The sequence below is a fragment of the Cyprinodon variegatus genome, unplaced genomic scaffold (genome assembly GCF_000732505.1).
Source record: "Cyprinodon variegatus isolate N-32 unplaced genomic scaffold, C_variegatus-1.0 Scaffold22, whole genome shotgun sequence".
NCBI lineage: Eukaryota > Metazoa > Chordata > Actinopteri > Cyprinodontiformes > Cyprinodontidae > Cyprinodon > Cyprinodon variegatus.
Window position 1 is genome coordinate 1,199,850 of NW_015150475.1, and position 20,631 is coordinate 1,220,480.

Below are 20,631 nucleotides of genomic sequence, written 5' to 3' on the forward strand. Positions count from 1 at the left end.
GCGAGCGCAAATTACTGCACGCAAAATTGGATCTTGATAAATCCGGCCCATAGTCTCCATTTAATGTTACTGGAGTAAATTTGCTAAAAAGAAAGTAAATGAGCAAGATATAAATATCTAAATGAGCTAAGCCAGAGGTAGTCCTGCAGGTGTAACTGGAGGAAAGTTGGTTCTAAAAACTATAACACTTAAAAAAAAAAAGTATTATCAAATGTGTGTGGAACCTGTAAGATTTGTATTTGTTAAATAAATAAACAACCAAATATGATTTTTTTTTTATTGCGTCCTGACATTTATGGTTTTAATCCCACCCTGTGTTTTGTTTTAATAGAAATTCCAGATAAATTACATTGGAATATGGTGTATGTATCATTATGGTTAAAATCAATCACCAAGGTAAATGTGCTCTTTTTAAGACCGTAAGCTTATGCCTCTATTGAAGAAGATGAAATTATGGTTATGGAATTGTAGAGGACCTCCAAGGACTGGCCCATCAAGGAAAGAGGGGACATTTTGAATGGCTACTACTGTGTGTTCTATTCCAAATTTAATCAACTTATTAAAGCCAAATGGTTTATTAAATCAGTGTTTATGTCTCCAAATATGAATGTCTATGTTCCTTAGTGATCTGCAATCTTTTCTTTGGTATTTTTAAGTTGCCCATGGAGAAATGTCTTCTTTGTCTTACAGTAGTTTTACAGCCCTGCGTCTAAAAGTTTCATCTGCATGACACTAAACCTATCTCCTTGCCCTTAGGTACAGCAAGTAGACATCCCAGTGCTATGTTTATTGTATTGAATTGGTCAGATAGATGAACACCTGGAAATCCCACTACCTCTTAAATTGTTGGTCCTTTGTTAAGATTTTGTCCATGAGGTCACTCACTATATTTGACATGATGCATCAAAATAAATCCCTATGTCTGGTTTTAAGACAAATGTGGTGAATAAAGCAACCAAAAACCGAAATAAACGATATTCATCTTAGCTCTTCAAAATGCTTATAGTTGCACCAGTCTCTGACATCAAAGAAATTAGCTCTATAAAACAATATTGCTTCATGAATTCTTACTAGATACAAATACAATAAGAAGAAGAAGAAGCAATAGAATGGTTATGTTAATTTGATTAGCATTGTGCACAGAGGGCAGCGAAATGTTATCAGAGTCAAAGCTTCATTTCATCCTTCATCTTTTGAGAGGTGACACAAAAACAGAAATTTATTTATATTGATTCAACTGATTTCATATGGTTTTCATTTTTTACACATTGTTACCAGATCTGTCCAGCTCTTTTTTTTATTTGCTATGATTGTCATGATTCTGCCCTTTCTGGACTTTTTGGTTCTGTTTAAGTTTTCACTTTTGGTTTTCAGTTACTCTTTGATTTATGTCATAGTGTGTTTTCTAAGTCATTAGCTTCATTTCTATTTAGTGTTGTCTAAGTTATTATCTAGTTATATTTACAGTAAGCACTATTGTATTTCTTGGTTACTCCCTGTTGCCACCTGGTGCCAGTTTCCTTTCACTAGCTCTTTTCTAGATCCTTCTGTCAACACCTGCTCCATATTAGTTGATTACTCCATTCATTGTTCACTATCATATTGGCATATATACTCCTCCTCTGTGGTTACTGTTTGCTGGATTCCGTTCATTTCTTCATTCAGTAGGTTTATTCCTCCCTACTGTCTAATAGTTTTTGGTTCCTGACTTTTTTGTCGATCAGTTCTGGATTTTTACTTCTTCATTACATTTTGAAAGATATCCTCTCTACGCCTTCAGCTCTGCATTTGGGTCTTCAACAACTATCCACTAGTCCTGACAATGATAGCATACACATTTATTTTTATATTCTGCATAGCTATACATGTATTTCCATAAGGATTACATTTTCCATTCTCATTACTCTGCAGCCTCTTCCTCTGGTTGAAAAAAAGTAAAGATCCAAATCTGAACCACAAAACATAGCACTATGTTTCCCACACATAAAGCACTATGACGCATCATCCTCATCTCTCTTTTCTTCATGCTCCCCTTAAGAATGTGCACTATGAGAACTCTAGACTGAAAATTACAGGTGTAAAAGTCACTCTGAGAACAAAGGCACAGAGAACCAGCTAAGATTTTGCAGACAAAGATAAAACACACTTAAGGAACATATAAGGGAGGGCTGTGCTTTCTGTCTCTCTTACACACACACACACACACACACACACACACACACACACACACCTACTCGTGGCAGCACAATGCAGCCATTATATCCACATTCAGTGGAAGCAGTGTTCAAGGCAATCATCCAGGAAGTAGCCACACCTCAAGAAGAAGCCCACAAGTCAACCACAAACCTACACTTGGGACAAACATTGGTCATGGCTTTCAGAAGAAGTCAACAATATTTCCACTGCTTCAAAGCATAAAGAAAAGCAGATAAATATCCATTTTTATAATGTGTGCAAAAAGCAGCTCATTTCTTCATCAGTGTCCACAGACTAAATGGAGTCGAAGTGCAGCTGCCAACTGTCCAGAAACATGATTGTATCATCAGGTCAGCTAAGCCAAAGCTGGCATGATGTGGGAGGACATGAGGTAGGAAGGAAGTTGCATCTGCCTCTTCATGAGTGAACATCCTGCAATGTGTCAAGGCATTCTGGCTGTCATTTTGAGCTGCAGGAGGGATCCCAAGAGCAGTACTTATTAGGATATTTATATAAAGCAAGAGCAGGAGTTTATTTTTTTAAGCAGCGAAGTTCTTCTGTCTCATCTGTCATTTTGTGGTGTTAAATTCAGCTCAGAGGTAATTAACTTGTTTTAAGGGTGCACATTTTAAATTGAGTTACTCTACTTCGGTTGTTTCTGTTTTGTTTATTACCTTTCACTGCTGCTCTCATTACAAATTCAACAGCTGATTTATACTAATTATCCCTGGAGCCTGACCAAAAGTAGGGCTAAAGCAGTCTAAATCTCCATGTTTGCTGCTATTTGTTCCACTCATAATCAGATTTGAGCAGATTACTTAACTGTTGTTGGGTCGACATCCACAGATTCAGCCCACATTCAAATGTCGTAATCAAATTGTTTTCATTTCTCTCCTATTCATGTTTTTTTATTATATATTCAATGATCTAATAGGTAACAAATCTGAGAAAAATGCTGCTTCATTTTGTTTTATGCTTTATAGAATACATTGAAATCACAGAAAATCGATTAGGTTTGAATCAGTCATACCCTCGTTGGAAAAGACTGAACATGAAAAATATTTTTGAAGAAAAAGGGTCCTCTTTGAGGTATTGTCCATTTCTTGGCATTAGCATTCAGCAACACGTTCCTGAGTTTCTGCGGTTGACTAAAGATCAATTTAACAAACTGACTTATACACTGGAAAGCTTGTTCATGACTGTTTTGTGGACAGATAAGGCAGGAAAACGACCCTCAAGTGAATCCACCACCCGGATGGATGAGCAATAAAGCCTCAGTGCAAAGTGGACTCGAAGGTTACATGACTCAAAGGTCTGATTTGGTGCTGAAACTCGCCAGAGACACATAAACTATTATTCACTGGTGGTGGAAGGAGTCTGTTACATTTTTTTTTTCTTACTAAGAAAATAAGGTATTTCAATAAGATTGACTGAGGGTCATCGTAAGCAAAGGATCAGAAGGTCTATGATCACAGTAAGCCTCAAGGTGGATCCTTGCTGCTCTACATTATAGAGAATCCCTCCTAGGTTGCAAACTTTTCACGACAAAAAAACATTCCAAACCATACTGGAGGCTTTTTCTGTGGAAAGAAATAGACCAGAAGTCCTTCAAGATGATGTGTTTGACTGATAAGCATTTATTGCCAATTATTCCCCTTTTTTTTCTACAACAGATAACAATTTGTACCAAAAAACAAAGGGTCATTAACTTTTACCACCGAGACAGCAGCCATTTTATTATTGCAACGGGTAATGAAACACATCCAACGCTGCAAGGAGGAGCTGTGTTTTGCCTCAAAGCTAGAAGGTCACCTTTCTGAGTAGAATATGAATGCACTTCTCCAAGAGGTGCCTGCTCACTAAAACAGGCTTCTCTGGTCCAAATGCATGCGTGTAAGGTAGCATGGCCACTATAAATTGCCGTAAGGCGCATTGTTTAGTGTCGGTCCTGCAACAGTTTGACATCTTGCAGCATCTTAAACGAGGACAGATAAAAATCACCTCTGACCCCATTAATTGATAAATAGATATATTGTCTGTTTTATACTGAGATTATTGGAATTTTTACAGGGATCCTTTTCTTGGCCTTAAATCTAAACTTAATTGCCTATAATTACTAATGAACACAAGTCAAAATGATGTAGAACCTGAAGACACATTTGTTTGCAGCTTCACAGCCAGCGTTAAGTCAGATCAACAATTTCCTAAATCATAGAAAGGTTTTAATCTTCATGAAGGTCACAGATCTATTAAACTGAGGAATGGGAATGAATGTATATAGTTTTGCAACTGATTAAAATATTGACAACGCTTTTTAAGCGCTTTTTAAGTCCTTCACCAAGGACACTTAAATATGTTAAACAGAACATCTGCATACAGCATTTTTGTATTTTTTCCAAGCTGACAAACATTGTATGCTGTTTCTTATAATACATTACCTTGCATTCTGCTCTATTGTTGTTTCTGACAAGATAAATAAAGCTGCTTCTTATTCTGTAAAAATTGAGCTTCTACATGTGACTGCTGAGACGTAGCAGAGAAAATAAAATCATTCTCTTTGATTCAGACAGAAAAGAGTTGACCTCACATCTTTCTTTGATTTTGAGATTTATTTCCAAAGAATGGCAGAACAAAGACAACAGAGAGACCTGAAAATAAAATGACATCACTCCTTTTTGTGACTTATTTTATTGCTTGCTTAGTGACTTCATCAAAGATTCCATTATTTTTTTATGATCCACATGTAATATGGAGCAGATTCATGTAACCTGACATAAGAGCCCATTGTATAGCAGCAAATTCTTCTGCTCTTTGCCAGCAACCCTTGAATCTAGAAGTCAAGCCAGCAGGTCTTAATTTCCTGTAACCCCCAAAGAGAAATAAGAAGGAAAGAAAACTGAGCTGCTGGGAGGGGATGGCTTCAGGAATGGCTGGCATTCTGAAAAGTTGTTTCTCTTGACAAGTTTATTTCTGTCTGCCTTACCATAATAAAGAATAACATTTGTCAGCCAATCAGAGCATATTATGCTCCCATGTCATTTATTTTCCACAAAATAACACTGAGAAATAATGGGGGGGCTAAACGGACAGTAGTTTAAGAAAAAGAAACACCCTGGAGAGCTTAAGGACAGATTTTTATGTGTGCATCTGAGCAGGAAGATTAAGTATGATTAATTAAATCTCACCCTAAAGTAAACGGAGTGCAACATTCATTAACCGATTCATGTGAGATTAATGGAATCAGGATGAAGTTCATCCCTTTAATCAAACAGAACCACACAACAAAGGCCTATTATTTATCAGATCACAGTCATCTGTGTAGAGCTTACTACATCAAGGAGGAAATCAGAGAAGCTGCCACACAGCTGATTAAATGTGAGGATGACTTACCTCCAACTTATCTGACAGTCTGCGCTCCAAGCTGTCCCTCCTCTTCACTTAGTAACTGACAAAACTTCTCAACTTGGTTCTTTTCACACACTCCCTCCCTCTCTGCTCTCTCTCTCAAGATGTGTGCACTTTGAATTACTGACAGAAGCAAAGAAGCAAAGCGAGGACATCTAGAGGCCAACAATGCAGCGACGGTGATGGCAGAGTCTGCATGATCACAGAGGGGCTGTTGGATCATTTCAGCCACAAGGTGAACACAGAAGGGTTAGGATGGCCAGTAGTTTTAGCATGAGTGTTATTGGATTCTGAATTGATGCCAGAGTTCTCGATGGAACACATGACTGCACTTTAAAAACTTGTAAACTAAAACAAAAGGTCCTGGATTGGATTTTAAACAATAATTACTAAGCTTAAGATGACATTAAAGACTTTATAAATAACATTTTTTGTTTTGTTTTATAGAATTCCTTATGTTTTTTTGTTTTTTTTTGTATAAATATCTTTTTCCCAAAATAATTGTCTGTGGAAATGTAAAACAAATAGTTAATAAAAATGTTAGACTTTGAAAGAGAGAATTTGTTTTGAATCTCATTTGATCTCTTAGGGCTGTGGAGCACGATTATTCTGGGTCCTTTATTCTTACTTTATGTTCAGTTCTATTCGCTGAACGGTTTCTGGGATCTGTTTTCTGGTCCACACACACCAGACTTAGACAACTTTTATTGTCATTTTGTATACACAGAGTGTGCACAAAACAAAATTTCGTTCAGTACAGCTTTTCAAACAGTAAATTAATATTTCCATTCCATAAAGTGCAGCAAATGTAAACAGTGTGAGATTTAAAAGAAAAAAAAACATTGTGCAAAAAAATGCATGGATATGGAAGATCAGAGCATTAATACATATGGTGCAACTATGCAGTATTTTTTGGTTTGGTATTATCAGTATTTTGCAGAGTCTGTGACATGATTTAGAGATTTTTTTTCAGAAGTCCAGCTGATGGCAGTGGGGAAGAAACTGTTGCAGAATCTGCTGGATCTGCATGAAATTCTGCAAAGCCTCTTCCCAGGGGGAAGGTAGGGTTGATTGAACTTCCTCAGTGGATTTCTGCATTATTGGTTTCAAAAGTGCCAAGCCAGGCTGATGGAGGAGCAAAACCAAGCCAATATTTCTGACAACTGCAGTGAACCAGATCAAACCTATTTCCTTTTCTAGAATTAGAGTATACTACAGGTTTCAGCTGTTTAGCTTTTACCTTTCCCCTTAGCAATAGATAACATTAGAAATCCAGTCAAAGAAAAAAATAGACCTAGTTACAACAAAAATCAGCTTGTGACATAATGAAACAAGAGCATGTGCAATTACAAAAACATTCAGTCCAACATATGTTAACATCTATTCAATTAATTCAAGTATAATACAAACATTTAGTCAGTTTCAGTGAAATAAATTCAGCAAGAAATTCAGCTAAATTGTGTAATAAAACGGTATACTGATTAAAACAAGTCACTGACTACAGCAATCCCTCATTATAAGCAACAATGGAGTGACAGTAAAGATAAACAATTACTTATCAAGAGTAAAACTCAAAAATGAGCCACCTTTAGTGTGTATGTGCAACGATTTAATCCAGTGTTTTCGGACTCTGCCTGCTCACACCACCAGTCAGTCGTCAAACATGGAGGTTCACACTCAGCATGCTTCTCCGGGAGGTTTCATCCTCTTAAAGGAGAATTTTCCCTCCACTGTTGCAGGGGAACCCTGTCATTACATGTTTATCCAGGAGGAGATGGTTAAATTGTTTGGGGTTTAGTAAATAGAAAATATTTCAGTAATGTGTCACTTTGATTTAATATAATTATCTGCATGTGTTGCCAATGGGTGTTATACAACTGAACTGAATTAATTTGAATTATTCCTCTTTTTTTATAGTTCAGTTTCATTTACAAATTTTTATCTGTATTTTTTAGGACTTTTTGCTCTCCCTGTCTACTGTTCCTTTTATTGATGAGCTAATTCCAGATGACTGAGTTTCTAGAACTCTACAACTCTTCATGTTTGTCAATTAAAATGATTGCTCCTGTTTTCATGTTTCCTTCAGTCTTTGTCCATGTAATTTTAACCAAAAAGAAAAATCAGTTAGATGGAAAAATAAAAAGGAAAGTACATCAGGAGATAGGGATCTATTGTCTTAGTCTTGTTTATTCCTGCTCCTCCTAAAGTCCACAATAATTTGTTTGGTTTGGTTTATGCTCTAGGAGAGAGAAATCTCAAAACCTGTTTTGTTTTTTTTGTTTTGTTTTGTTTTTTGCACACACCCAAATGTACACAAATCTAATTTAATCTTTATTAGAAAAACTAATAAAATCTGATCACAATCAATTACTGATGCTCTACAATTGCTTTGTAAAATCTCTCATTTATTTATTCTTTTTTCAATGCTCTAAGCATACCTTTATACAGCAAAAGTGTCACATTGAACACAACGTTTATGCAAGATTTCTTAATGAGTATTATAAACAAGAAAACTGGACCCCTAAAATTGCTATAGGATCTTGATGGATCAAGTAAATTGATGTTTCATTTTAACCATTACCAGTTGCTTCGACCCATCATTTGATCTTTTACAATTTTCTGTGTATAACTGTATACATCCAGAGCCCTGTTTTGAAAGCAGCCTTATTGGATGTAAATGCACATAACACTATCATTGTGTTGCTTTAGCCTGAAGGCTGACGAGATAATGTGTTGCTTTTGAACACAATCACATTTGCTGAAAAGCAGGAAGGGTGATGTCGACTTCCGTAATAGTTTCTGAAATAGAATTTTTCTTCTATTATGGCAAATAAAATTGACATTGTGTAAACCTCTACTGGAGGAGTCAACAATTTGGCAGAAATGACTGTCTCGTCACACTAAAAGACACAATCTGGAAGCCAGGATAGAATGATAGCCAATGGCATCCGCTGAACAGTTTATTCTCTAATGCAAATGATAAATCCAATGAATTTGCATTTATGAAGTGGATATTCTACACTTCAGACAAGTTTCTTAAGTAACCAGGGATTTAAGCTGCAGAAATATCAAATTACTGCTTAAAATAGTGTGTTGTTATAAAACACCAGAGCATTCAGACTAAATGAAGGAAACACATTAGTTTAGAGCTTTACTTTGAGTTTGTATATGAGGCAATGGATTATAGCAGTAATATTCAACACAAGTTAGTTTAGCAACTTTGCTTGCTAAAAAAAACAAGCCCAGAGAGTTTAGCTTTGAGTCATCAAGGTTATGTCTCTGTTTAAAAAAAATAATAAAACAATGCAAGAGAGGGATTAGATTACACCATCGGGGATTCTATTTGCCGTTTAACTGGTTTTAACCTTCCAGAACATCCAGGTCTTATGGTTACAGTCTACTTTGTTTCCCCAATGCCAAGCAGCTTTTGATTTTTATGCACCTTTAACCTTGAAAAAAACACTCTGCAGGCTGCAAAACAGCCGAAACACTAAATCAAGGCTAAACACCCACCTGTTTAGAGCTACCTTTGATTAGCCTTTCCTAACAGATCCAGGTGAAAAGCTGCTCTAAACAAAATATCTTATCAGACATTGACCATCTATCTACCTGTGATGATCAGGAGTTGATGGTTTTTAGGATTAGGGGTGATGACTCTGAGGTTTTGATGGTTTGCTGTAATGTTAATTGATGTTTGTATTTCATTCCACAGTTCTTCTGATGTTTTTATGATGAAAAGCACCCCGAATTGCCTTGCAGCTGAAATGCCCTGTACAAATACATTTTTAATTACTTACTTTACTTATTTCCTTATTTCTGAAGGCCATTCCATTTATGGAAATTAAAGAAAATACATTTTATTTAACAGCGCCTTTCTTGACACTCAAGGTCACTTTACAAATAATACAAAAAAATAAATAAAAAGAGATGAAAATACAAAATACAGATACAGGAACATAAAAAAACAAAAAAAAACAATCATGGATAGGAAAAAGAGCAGTATATTCACAGATAAGCGAGCTGGAACAGAAAAGGGCTGAGAATACACATGCAAGCAACACTTGTCATATTTTTTCTTTTTAAAATAATTACCTTATATCTTACAATCTATTTATTATTTATATAGTTAATATATATTTTTATTTGTGCAAGTCTATAACATAAAACCCAGATAAAATGCAAAATATTTGTGACATATGGTAATTTGGAAAACTTTGATAAAAAACTGAACATTTTTGTAGTATACATAGATATCATCCATTGAACTGTAAATGATGCTAACATGTTTGTTAGCTGTCAGAATTCAGTCAGACTTCTGAGATTAAAGTCAGAATTCTGAGGAGAAAAAAATCTGAATTCTGAGATTAAAGTTGAGATTAAAATTCTGAGATAAAAGCCAGAATTCTGAGATTAAAGTCAGAATTCTGAGGAAAAAAGTCTGAATTCTGAGATTATAAAGTCAGAATTTTGAGGAAAAAAGTCGGAATTCTGAGATTAAAGTCAGAACTCTGAGGAAAAAAGTCGGAATTCTGAGATTAAAGTCAGAATTCTGAGGGAAAACGTCCGAAATCTGAGATTAAAGTCAGCATTCTGAGGGGAAAAAAAATCTTAATTCTGAAATTATATATATTTGTGATTGACTTTTTTTTCTGGCTTCCGTTCGTTGGTTTCCTCCTGCGCGCTCCCGCTGGCCTCTTCCTCCTGCGCGGCGCGCTCCCTCCTCACTGACATTCCTTCTACCTCTCACGTGTTTTCTGCGTATAAAAGGGTCCCTGTCTGCTGCTCATTATGTCCAGTGGGTCACCAGACAAACGCAGAAAGATGGAGACTGCCCTCAACCAGCTGAAAAAGCTCACCGTGGTGGTCGCGGACACGGGGGATTTTAACGGTAAAAAAAAAAAAAAACTCCGAGTTTCTTTTGGCTAAATAGCATGCTAACTGGGTGAGCAGGAAGAGTCCAGGTTTTAATGTAACTGACCGCCAGGTCGATATCAGTAGTGGGTGTGTTTATATTATGTCAGGCTATATATATGGCCAGTCCTGTGTAGTAAAAGACATAATTAAAGCTAAAAACATATTTTATGCAAGAGAAGTCGAGATTTACCACTTTACTGGACGCAGGAAGTCTTTTGATCATATCTGTCCTACTGTTAGCGTTAGCTGCTAGTTGTGCTAGCTGTAATTTTGTATTTGCATTGTAGGTTAAGAAGCGGTTTAAGATTAAATTAAAAGCATCACTTCATTTAATGTTGCGCTCAATAACTTGCAAAAACTACATGCCGTTAAATTTAGCTCTCAGCCTGAAGGAATGAAAAGCTACCAGCGGTCATCGTTGCTGTCTGACATGCAACAGGAGGTAGCACATATATATTTTTTTTACTTTTTTTCCTCATAATGTCTGTTATCTGCCACACCACCATCGAGAATGTTGTGTTTCATCAATGGTCGGAATGAGGAACGGTTTGCAGTAATTTCCACTGTGTTGCAAACAAGCCAGTTCCTTGTGTCGAATCTGCAGACTCAGAATGACATGACAGAACTGGTTGTTTGAGTCTGCAAAACAGTTTTCTACCTAAACCAGAGAGCTGAAGCTGATCCCATACTCTGACGTTTACAACTGGTAGAGCTATTTTATTTTTATTTTTTATTATTATTAGACGGAGAGAATTTGAAGGTTAAAGTTGACAAATACCAAACATGACTGCTTAAAGCCCTGGACACCATAGCCTATTGTATCCCATCTATAATGCAAAAAATTAGGGAGTTCCAGACTTAAGTTTTCCATAAAAATAAAAAAAATGGTGACCAAAAATGACACGAGATTGCTTAGTTATTACAATTTTTTAATATATAAAAGTTACAGATTTAAAACAATTGCTTTAAAGATGACTTTATAGTGAATCCAAGATGACTTTATAGTGGTTTGAAAAAATTTGAGTGTTAAAATGCAAGTAACTGGAAGAATTTAGAGTCGAGATTTCTGTTTGATCCAGAGCTGATAGTAGAAAATTCATCAGCTATTAGAAATAAATGCAATCCTCTTTAGAATATTACCGTCAATATATTTGAAGTCATTGTTAAGCCATTTTTAGCATTTTGTATCGATAATTTATAATGTTTAAAATGGTACAGGAGAAAATTACTATCAAAATTAAAGCATATTTCTAAAAGAAAATCTTTCAGTTCTTAAAGTGTTTGACAGTCTGTGGCATCCTCAGATTGCTGTAAAGCATTTCATAGATGGGTCTGCACAGCAGAAGGCTCTATTGACCATGGTGGCAATTTGTTTTCTAAAAATTGGATAATTCTACGCTTGAAAATATTCTAATTAAAGAAGAGTGTGGGTCATTTCTAATTTTTTTGTCTCTACACGTTTATTGTGGCAATATAAAATATATCAAACTAAAAGTGATTCTGGTTGCTATTTCTTAAAGCAAACGTTATAGTTAAATTCTGACATGTCCAATTTTTTTTTTTTTTTTTCCGCAGACCACACATATCCACTCTGAAATGAATGTTAATAGTAAAGCTAAGTTCATAAAATTTCAAGCGTAATTTTGGCAAGCTAGATAAGTTTGTAATATCTGTGGAGGATTTTTTTCTACAAACGCCTGTACGTAGATTTAAATTAATTTGAATAGGGCCTAAAAGTAACTTCAATTTTACAAATTTTACTGTAAAAATTTAAAATTGAAGTCCAAATGAAATTTCTAAATGTCTGCCCGCTTTTTCATGGCTGCTGCAGTGAGAACCAGTGTTTAAATGAACTTTTTAAAGATGCTAGGACAACAAGCACATCAGTAGAATGTCCTGCAATCAATAATGTTTCTAGATGTACAATTTCTCTTGATTGCATTAGCTGCCTCTGGCAGGAATGTCAGAGATAAAAGAAGAAACAAAAGCTGTATTACAAAGCTTGCCATGATTAGAGAAGCAGGTTTTCAGGACTTTCAGTGGTTGTTTGGTTTGTGTAATCTAGGTTTTGCAAAGATGTTGTAAGATATGTCATCACTTGCAAGCTTGGACATGTTCTCATTAAACAGTATGTCTAAACTGTAGTTGGCCAAAGCACTGTTTTAGAAGTATTTTTTTGAAAGAAAACCTTTGGGGAAAAAGAAAACCTTTTTTTTAAGAAGTAACAATTGGGCACTATCTTTATTTTAAACCTGAAATGTGTGATTTGCTGTATAATTTCATTCCATTTGGTGTGACCATAACCTGTGGATGGGCCATAAATTATGAAAATCTTATTCAAATGCACTGAAATGTGAAAGATTCCCCATCCTCCCCCTATGTGAAGAGGTATCAACATACCAGCTGCATAACAGAGAGGCTTTGTTCTGAAGCTGAAGTGATTGAAACTTAATCTCGACTCTGCTGCTCCAAACTTTTTATTCTGCATGTACCTCTTAGATTAAACTGCATTTTCTGTTTTTAATTCTGTTAGTTTGCATCATTGCTGGCTCACAGCCTCATTATTTCTGTTTTTAATTTTGTTTGTATGCGTCTCTAGCTCTGTCATCAGATGTGATCCAATTGGACAGTCGCTCAGTGTTTGCTCCAATCATTTTAAAGCTATGATTAACCCAAACTTCCTCTGTAGGTAAACAGACCGCAGAGCTACTAATCCTTATTGGATTTAACTGTTGTTCCCTTTTAAGACTGACTCAAGTGTGTATTCCCAAATGAACAAATAGCTAATCTTGTGCATGTGACTGGAATTTAGAGACTAAGACCAACATTTCTACACTAGATGGCAGCATTTTTCACTGACTGCAGCCTTTAGATTTTATTTGTCAGTCATGAACTTTTTCTCAGGTTGATTTAAATTTTTTAAGGAAACTTCAATTTATAATCATTGGACAGTAATTGTATAGTTTTAAGGATTCTAAATTTAAAAAATATGCGGACAATTTGCTCTTGCATATTAGGCTGTGCAGGCAGGCATTTTTAATGGTAGGGCTATAACTTTAATAATTTTTTTAAGTCGACGATGTGCATTTATTTTTTTTATGTGCCATTTTTCTTTAGTACACCTTTTGGGTTTTAGGTTTTTCTTTTTACCTTTCAGGAGTAGGTAGACTGTTCTCATACCAGCTGTAGTGCTTTACTGAAACCAAGCTCATGTTTGTATTTCTTTTTTCATGGTTTTTAATGCCGCTTCAGCTTGATTCTGGATGTACTGATTTACTTTGTTTCCTTTCCTTGCAGCCATTGATGAGTATAAACCCCAGGATGCAACCACCAATCCCTCCCTGATCCTGGCTGCTGCCAAGATGCCAGCCTACCAGCACCTTGTGGATCAGGCTATTAAATATGGCATTGCCAAAGGAGGGTAAGTGCCATATCTAATGAAGCGACCTGCAAAAAGCCCCTCCCACCTGCAACTGATCTTAATGTAAAGGTTAAATGTGGAGACCTTGAAATGAGACAAAATTTCTCTTTTTTTTTTTTCTTTTTTTTTAAGGACTGAAGATGAGCAGGTAGCAAACACGATGGACAAGCTGTTTGTGAGTTTTGGACTGGAAATCCTGAAGAAGGTCCCAGGTAGAGTCTCAACAGAGGTGGATGCCAGGTGAGTGCAGGCTGCATGTCTCCCAATCAAAGCAAAGCGATGATAAAATGCTTTTTTATACCCAAATTTTAACAGTGTAGATTGGGAATAGCAGGGCTCATCAATTAGGGGAAAATTATGATTTATTTCGGAAGTATTGTGTTAAAGATTATTAAAACTAAACGTAGCTGGGCATTAGTCTTTGCCAGACAAAATTATTTTAAATTAAATGCATTTAAATATTTGAGATGAAGGGAATTGGTAAAATGTATTACAAGTAGTTCTCAGGCATGATTAATTGCAAAAACCTTTTTCAGCCAAATGAAATTGATCACATTGAAGCTACTGAAACAAAGCAAATCATCTTTAATAAATTAAACTCATTTAGTCTATCAGTTGCTCAAAGAACACCATTAAGAGTTCAGGTAGTTTCCTCAGATGTTTACACAACCTCCTTAGAGAATCTGGACATTGGTCTTTCTTTGATCAGTGTCCTTATCTAGGAATCCAAATTACTTCCATGCAAATGATAAGAATCTCATTCTTTTGTGTGCTTTGCTTCCTTGCGGTTGTAGTCCTTAATGTCTAGCCTTTTTGTAGTGCATTTCTAGTAGACGGTATATTAATATTTGCACCTGCTATAGAGAAGTCTCACCGCACCACAACCCAACCGACCTAAAGAAATATTCCTGTAGTGAGGACTAATTTATTGTGATGTAGTGCAAAAACATTTTATTTTGAAAGCACCATCTTCACTTTAAGCCCCTAAATCCCTACACACGGTCTTTCTCTACAGATTGTCTTTTGATAAAGAGGAGATGGTGGCAAAAGCTTTGAAGCTCATTGCTCTTTATGAAGAGGCAGGCATCAGCAAGGAGCGTGTGCTCATCAAGCTGTCTTCAACATGGGAGGGAATCCAGGCTGGGAAGTGAGTATGCTCTTGAATCTCTTCAGATACAAAGTTGGAACTAATATTCCCCACATGTGGTATCGTAATTAGGGGTGAGTATTGGCATGTGTGTAGCAATACGTTACGAGTCACGATACCATATTATTGTGTACTTGGGTCACAATACAATATTTTCACTGGGGATGGGAATCAAAAAGCGGTTCCTGTTCAGAACAGTTTCCGTGTGTTCCAATTCCATGGCACCGTTTGGTGGCTTGCTTAACGATTCTGTTATCGATTTCAGGCAGCACGACTTGCATCATGTTTTTTACGCACATGGCATCCAGTACGCAAATATGACATGAACAGGCGTAAGTCTCGAAAAGTAAAACAAAAGTGATCGATAGTTTCGCTTAATTTTAAGGAAGGGGAAATATGGCAACAAGGCGCTTTGCAATCATTGCAAAGTGGCAATAACATCCACGGGAGGAAATGCATCCCACATGTAGAAACGCCTAGGCACACAACATGGCATACATTTTAACAAATGCCGTGTTTTTGATGCTTCTGGGCAGAAGCTAAAGTTAAGACCAGCATGGAAGGCAACTCTGGTGGTAAGTAGCTAGTTTTATATCACTGGCTGTGCTTAATGTGGTTCCTAGTAAATCATATGCCATTTCTGGAAATAGACCAAGTGGGCCTTTCTCGTTAATCCACTCCTTAATTGCTAGAATGTTTAATTAGAACTACTGGTAGCTGGAATTTTTACATGATTCTGGCTTTAGCAATGGATGTGACAAAACATGCTACGAAGTTGCTCCGCAGTTCAGGATGCGCGAGAAAGGTTACGCTCGTTTATTTAAATCAGGGGGAGATGAGTTTATTTCCCGAAATTGTACGGCAATGCTTTTTCATTAAACCAATGCCTTCTCTGTGACGAGACGGGTAGCCTGGCCGGCTCAGAGGCTGGCAGCTCCTGTTCACTGCCTTCTGTTTTTGCAGAGGCAGGCAGAAATAGAACGTCCCAGGCAAAGGTAGACAAATGTCACTGTGCAATAACCATGTTCATTGTTTCACTGAATCAATAAGAGAATCAAAATCGTGAAAATCTTATCAATTCCCAACCCAGATTATCACGATATCTCTCAGACCATGGTTTGAGTCAGTCCGTTGTGGCTGCCTCACTTATATATGGCGCTGCACCGAACAAAAGGGCTCCACAGCACTAACTGCCAGTGTGGCGGATATGGAGATGGATAAAAATGTTTTTTTTTTTTTTTTCCCCTCTTCCCCCCAGTATTAGGAACTGAAAGATGGTTAGATCGCCAAATCGTTTTTTCTCCCACAAACTTAATCGTAATTATGATAAATGCCAAAAGCCAACATCAAAATTGCCAGCTGGAAATTACAACATGAATGGGAAAAGCTGGAGATGTGCTTATAAACTTCTTGCCTCAGTGGCAGGTTAGGATAATCTGTGGATCTGCAATGTTCCTCTTATCTATAACAACATAAGTTCTTCACATTGTGCTGGGATCATCTTTACCAGACCACAAGAGGGCAGCAGAAATAATCCAGACTTCTCAAGCTCGGTCCTTTTTTTTTTTTTTTTTTTTTTTAAGGGTTTGAGCATTTACCTACCTGAGCTCTTTGATTAAACCATACAGTCTTAACATCTGATTTTATGGTCTGTCTATAGATTAAAAATATATTTATCTTAATGCACTTTAACTTATCAGAGTGCTAGACTTCTGAAATTGGCGATCCAGCAGACACTCCTGCATAGACAAGAGTCAGCTTTCCTAATCTCTGACACTTTAATTTCTCCTACTAGTAAAATTATTTCCTCTTTAACTGCTGCATTGAAGACTCTAGTTTAATTCTACAGAAAGTGTCATGTTTCAAGAATCTAACATGAAAACCTCTAAAGTGTGTGTCTTGTTTGTTTTTTTTGTTTTGTTTTTCGTAAGCCTTAGAATTTGCTTAAATGTTGAATGATAGTAAAATCATTCAACACCGTTTTATTCTTTACATGAAGAACTATTTGCTTTTTAAAGAAAAGGATGTTTGGATATTAAGTCTGAAATATTCTAGCATCGGAAATATTTCAGAAAGTTCGGGCTTTCATTTATCCTCCATGAGTGGATACTTTAACGAACCACTTCACTGATATTACAGCTAAATGTATTTATTGGATGAGTTCTGAAAGCAAATGGTTGTTTATTTTTATTATAAGTTGAAAAACCCTAATTAAAAAAAAAAAAAGTTTTATTGTACTCTTAAGTATTTTTATTTGGTGAGTTGTATATGTGATGCATGTTCTACATTTGATCTTGTTTTTAATTTCCAGTAGTGTATGTAGATTGGAGTATGAAGATTACTTGCTTTGTTTAGTCACTGTTTGTATTGTTCCTGTCGAATAAAGAGTCAAAGAAATATGAGCTCAAGGGGTGAGGATAATTTGGAGGCACTGTATTTTATGTTTGGTATGATGTGTAGTTTAAAAAGAAAAGTAAGTAGTCGATTAGTTCTTTTTTTTTTTTTTTTTCCTAGATTTTCTAGTAATTTGTTTAAAGAGGAAAAAAACAAAACAAAAAAACAAACAAAAAAAACACCTGTTTGGGCTTCAAACAACTTAAAGCATCAGCTCCTTCCTCTGGTCAGATGTTAAGAAGAATGCAGAATATGTGAGATCAGACTCCTTTAAATTAGCCCCTCTTTGTCCCTGTTGTCAAAGATGGATACTAGATTGTGACCTTTAGGACCTGGACTGAAGAGAAAATTCCTCTCTAATAGACCTTCTTCAGATTGAGGTCATTCTCACGACACATTCGCAACCAAACGCCTCTGAACCTTTAAATTTATGGCACCAGATTATTTTTCAAAGTGTTACGTTGGTGGAAAGTTTCCACATTGTTACATCAGGTGTTGAAATGAAGCAAAGTGTTGCTTGCTTCTGGAATCTTCTTCCCTGGGAAAAGTAGGATGTAGGATTTGTATTTTGACTTGTTACTAAAGAGAAATGATTTGGCAGAAATTAACTTTAGAATTACAGAAAAATAGCTTTTTTTCCAGAGACTGAATCTGTCATATTTGAAGTTGAAATCAGAACCTGGCGTGTCATGATTGTCCATAATTGTTTTGTTTTTTTAATAGAGAGCTTGAAGAGAAGCACGGAGTTCACTGCAACATGACTCTGCTGTTCTCCTTCGCTCAGGCTGTTGCCTGTGCAGAAGCAAAGGTGACTCTCATTTCCCCCTTCGTTGGACGCATCCTTGACTGGTACAAGGAAAACACAGACCGCAAAAGCTTTGAGCCACATGAGGACCCAGGTAACCATAGCTGTTCTTAACTAGATAAACACTCTTTACTGCTTCAGCCGATTGTACTTTAGCTATGATCGGTACAGGAGTCACTTAACCCTCTAAAATGTTATCCAAAACATTTAGTAAATCACTGCATATAGACGGGGAACTCTAAGCAATCCCTTTAAAGCATTTGTGAATATCCTCATCCTCCTGTAATCTGGTTTCTGATCTCTTTGTCACGTGCATCTTTACACTTCTGTGTAGAAAGAAAAACTGCAAAGAAGCCTGGATGACCAGCTACATTTGGAGCTGGAGTTGTTTTTTGCCGGGGAAAAAAATCTATATATAGTGTGTGTGTGTGTATATAAGTGTATATGTATGTCATTTGTTTGTCTGAAGGGTTGGATGTTATCACAGGCTATGTAAACACTGCTTGTGATAATAATTTGGGGTTTGTTGCTTAAGGTGGTCTAGTTTTGAAGTACTGTAAAGTTGCAGCTTTATTTGACCTCAGAAAGGTGTTAAATTACAACATGTTTCATCATAGCGAGCATGATCTCTAAATGTCGGGAGGGGGTGAAATTGTAGCTGGAAGAAAATGCAGGCATCGTTTTCAGCAGTAGTTATTTTTATTCTTGCTGGTCTGGAGTGTTTTTGTTTTTTAAATATGAAGGCTTAATTTATGTAGAAAGTTGTGCATCTTGCGTTATTAAACTGGAACCTCTCCTAAAACCCACTCAGGAAACAATCTGCAGATGGCATGTACTTTAATGTGTTGTGAGATATATTTGAAGTTTTTTTTTCATTTTTTTTTTCATATGTGACTAATTTTATGGTCTTTCTTTTGCAAATAATGTTTATCTACTAAATATTCCTGAATGAATTCTCAAAATTTTAAAGCTCATTGTTGAAGACAAAGGAGACGTTATGTGTTTTGATGGGTTTTTTGTTTTATTTAAATCCCTTTTCTTTCCTAGGTGTGGTTAGCGTGACAAAGATTTATAACTACTACAAGAAGTTTGGCTACAGCACTGTAGTGATGGGTGCCTCCTTCAGGAACACGGGGGAAGTGAAGGCCCTGGCTGGCTGTGACCTGCTGACCATCTCCCCTGGACTGCTGGCAGAACTCAGCCAGGATCACAGTGCTGTCACTGCGATGCTCAGCGTGGAGAAATGTAAGACTTCTTTAGGCTTTACTCAGAGGAATGACTTCAGTGTTGATCAATCATAATGTTAGGTATGCATTCCAGGTGTTTATTGTTATTTATAGTCAGGACCAAATGTATTCTCCCCACTTCTATTAGCTTCTTTTACTTCAGGAGGGGAAAAAAACACTTTCTGTTCTGTTCATTTATAGTAAATATTTATACTGTATTCATCAAGTAGTTTGAATTTGAAAAAAACTGAGAAAGACCCTGTTACCATGGAAATGTAATGTGCTATATTTCGGTGTTCGATAAGCAGTGATACAGTTTCAGTCGGAATAAATCCTGCTTGGTTTCATTATTTCCACAAACGGGGTTAGAAGTTGTTCTGCTGTGTTTTCACGTTCGCTCTGTTTTTTGCAGCCAAGGCGTGTGATTTGGAAAAGATCCACCTGGATGAAAAGGCTTTCCGCTGGCAGCACAATGAGGACCGCATGGCTGTGGAGAAACTGTCTGATGGCATCCGCAAGTTTGCTGCAGATGCCATTAAGCTTGAAGCTATGATCAAAGTAGGAACACAACTTTTTTTCTTTAAAAGAAAAAAGAAAAATCATGCACAAATGGCTCCTGAAAAATTAAATAATCTGTTCATCGCAGGAAAAAATGCTTGGTGTGAAAAACGGCCAGTAATTGAAGGATGTATCTCCAGTTGATGGCACTGAGGTGTGAGGTCCAAAGAGGATGGCCTGTTTGTCCACAGATGCCGAGGAGGAGTTTCAACTGTCGGAGCTGCCTCCTTTACCCTCTGCTCCAACTCCAGGGACCAGTCTTCTTAATAAACACCTCTCCTCTCTTAGGGGGGGGACTGTTTCGTGACCAAATATAGATAATTGCTTCATTGAGTGTTGGGTGTGACAAAGTGGCTCTATATTTGCTCAGAAAAATTATTCATTTAAGAAAATAATTTTGTACGCTTGTATCGTTTACTTGAACGGACTAAAGACACTTTCTGGCATAAGAACAATATTTTTATCAACTGATCAATTTGCTCTAAATCATGCCCTAAAGGTAATTGCACTGTTTCTGCAAATAATAAAGTTAATTCTCAATGAAAATCATTCCAGTTTCTGTCCA

At 36.5% G+C, this 20,631-nt stretch overlaps 1 protein-coding gene across 1 annotated transcript; it reads left to right on the top strand.

Moving 5' to 3' along the window:
* The first annotated feature begins 10,297 nt into the window (after positions 1 to 10,297).
* On the top strand, positions 10,298 to 20,453 carry taldo1 (transaldolase 1). The gene is made up of 8 exons (XM_015391799.1): positions 10,298 to 10,489; positions 13,813 to 13,936; positions 14,069 to 14,176; positions 14,952 to 15,083; positions 18,201 to 18,376; positions 19,330 to 19,527; positions 19,921 to 20,066; positions 20,155 to 20,453. The coding sequence occupies exons 1-8, from the start codon at positions 10,390 to 10,392 to the stop codon at positions 20,185 to 20,187; spliced, it is 1,017 nt and encodes a 338-aa protein (XP_015247285.1). The 5' UTR covers positions 10,298 to 10,389; the 3' UTR covers positions 20,188 to 20,453.
* Positions 20,454 to 20,631: the final 178 nt, after the last annotated feature.

Excerpts from the sequence above, each read along its gene's own strand:
- taldo1 (XM_015391799.1), top strand. The coding sequence starts at position 10,390 with ATGTCCAGTGGGTCACCAGACAAACGCAGAAAGATGGAGACTGCCCTC. Across the intron at positions 10,490-13,812 it reads GGACACGGGGGATTTTAACG|CCATTGATGAGTATAAACCC; the intron begins GTAAAAAAAAAA and ends CTTTCCTTGCAG. Across the intron at positions 14,177-14,951 it reads TCAACAGAGGTGGATGCCAG|ATTGTCTTTTGATAAAGAGG; the intron begins GTGAGTGCAGGC and ends CTTTCTCTACAG.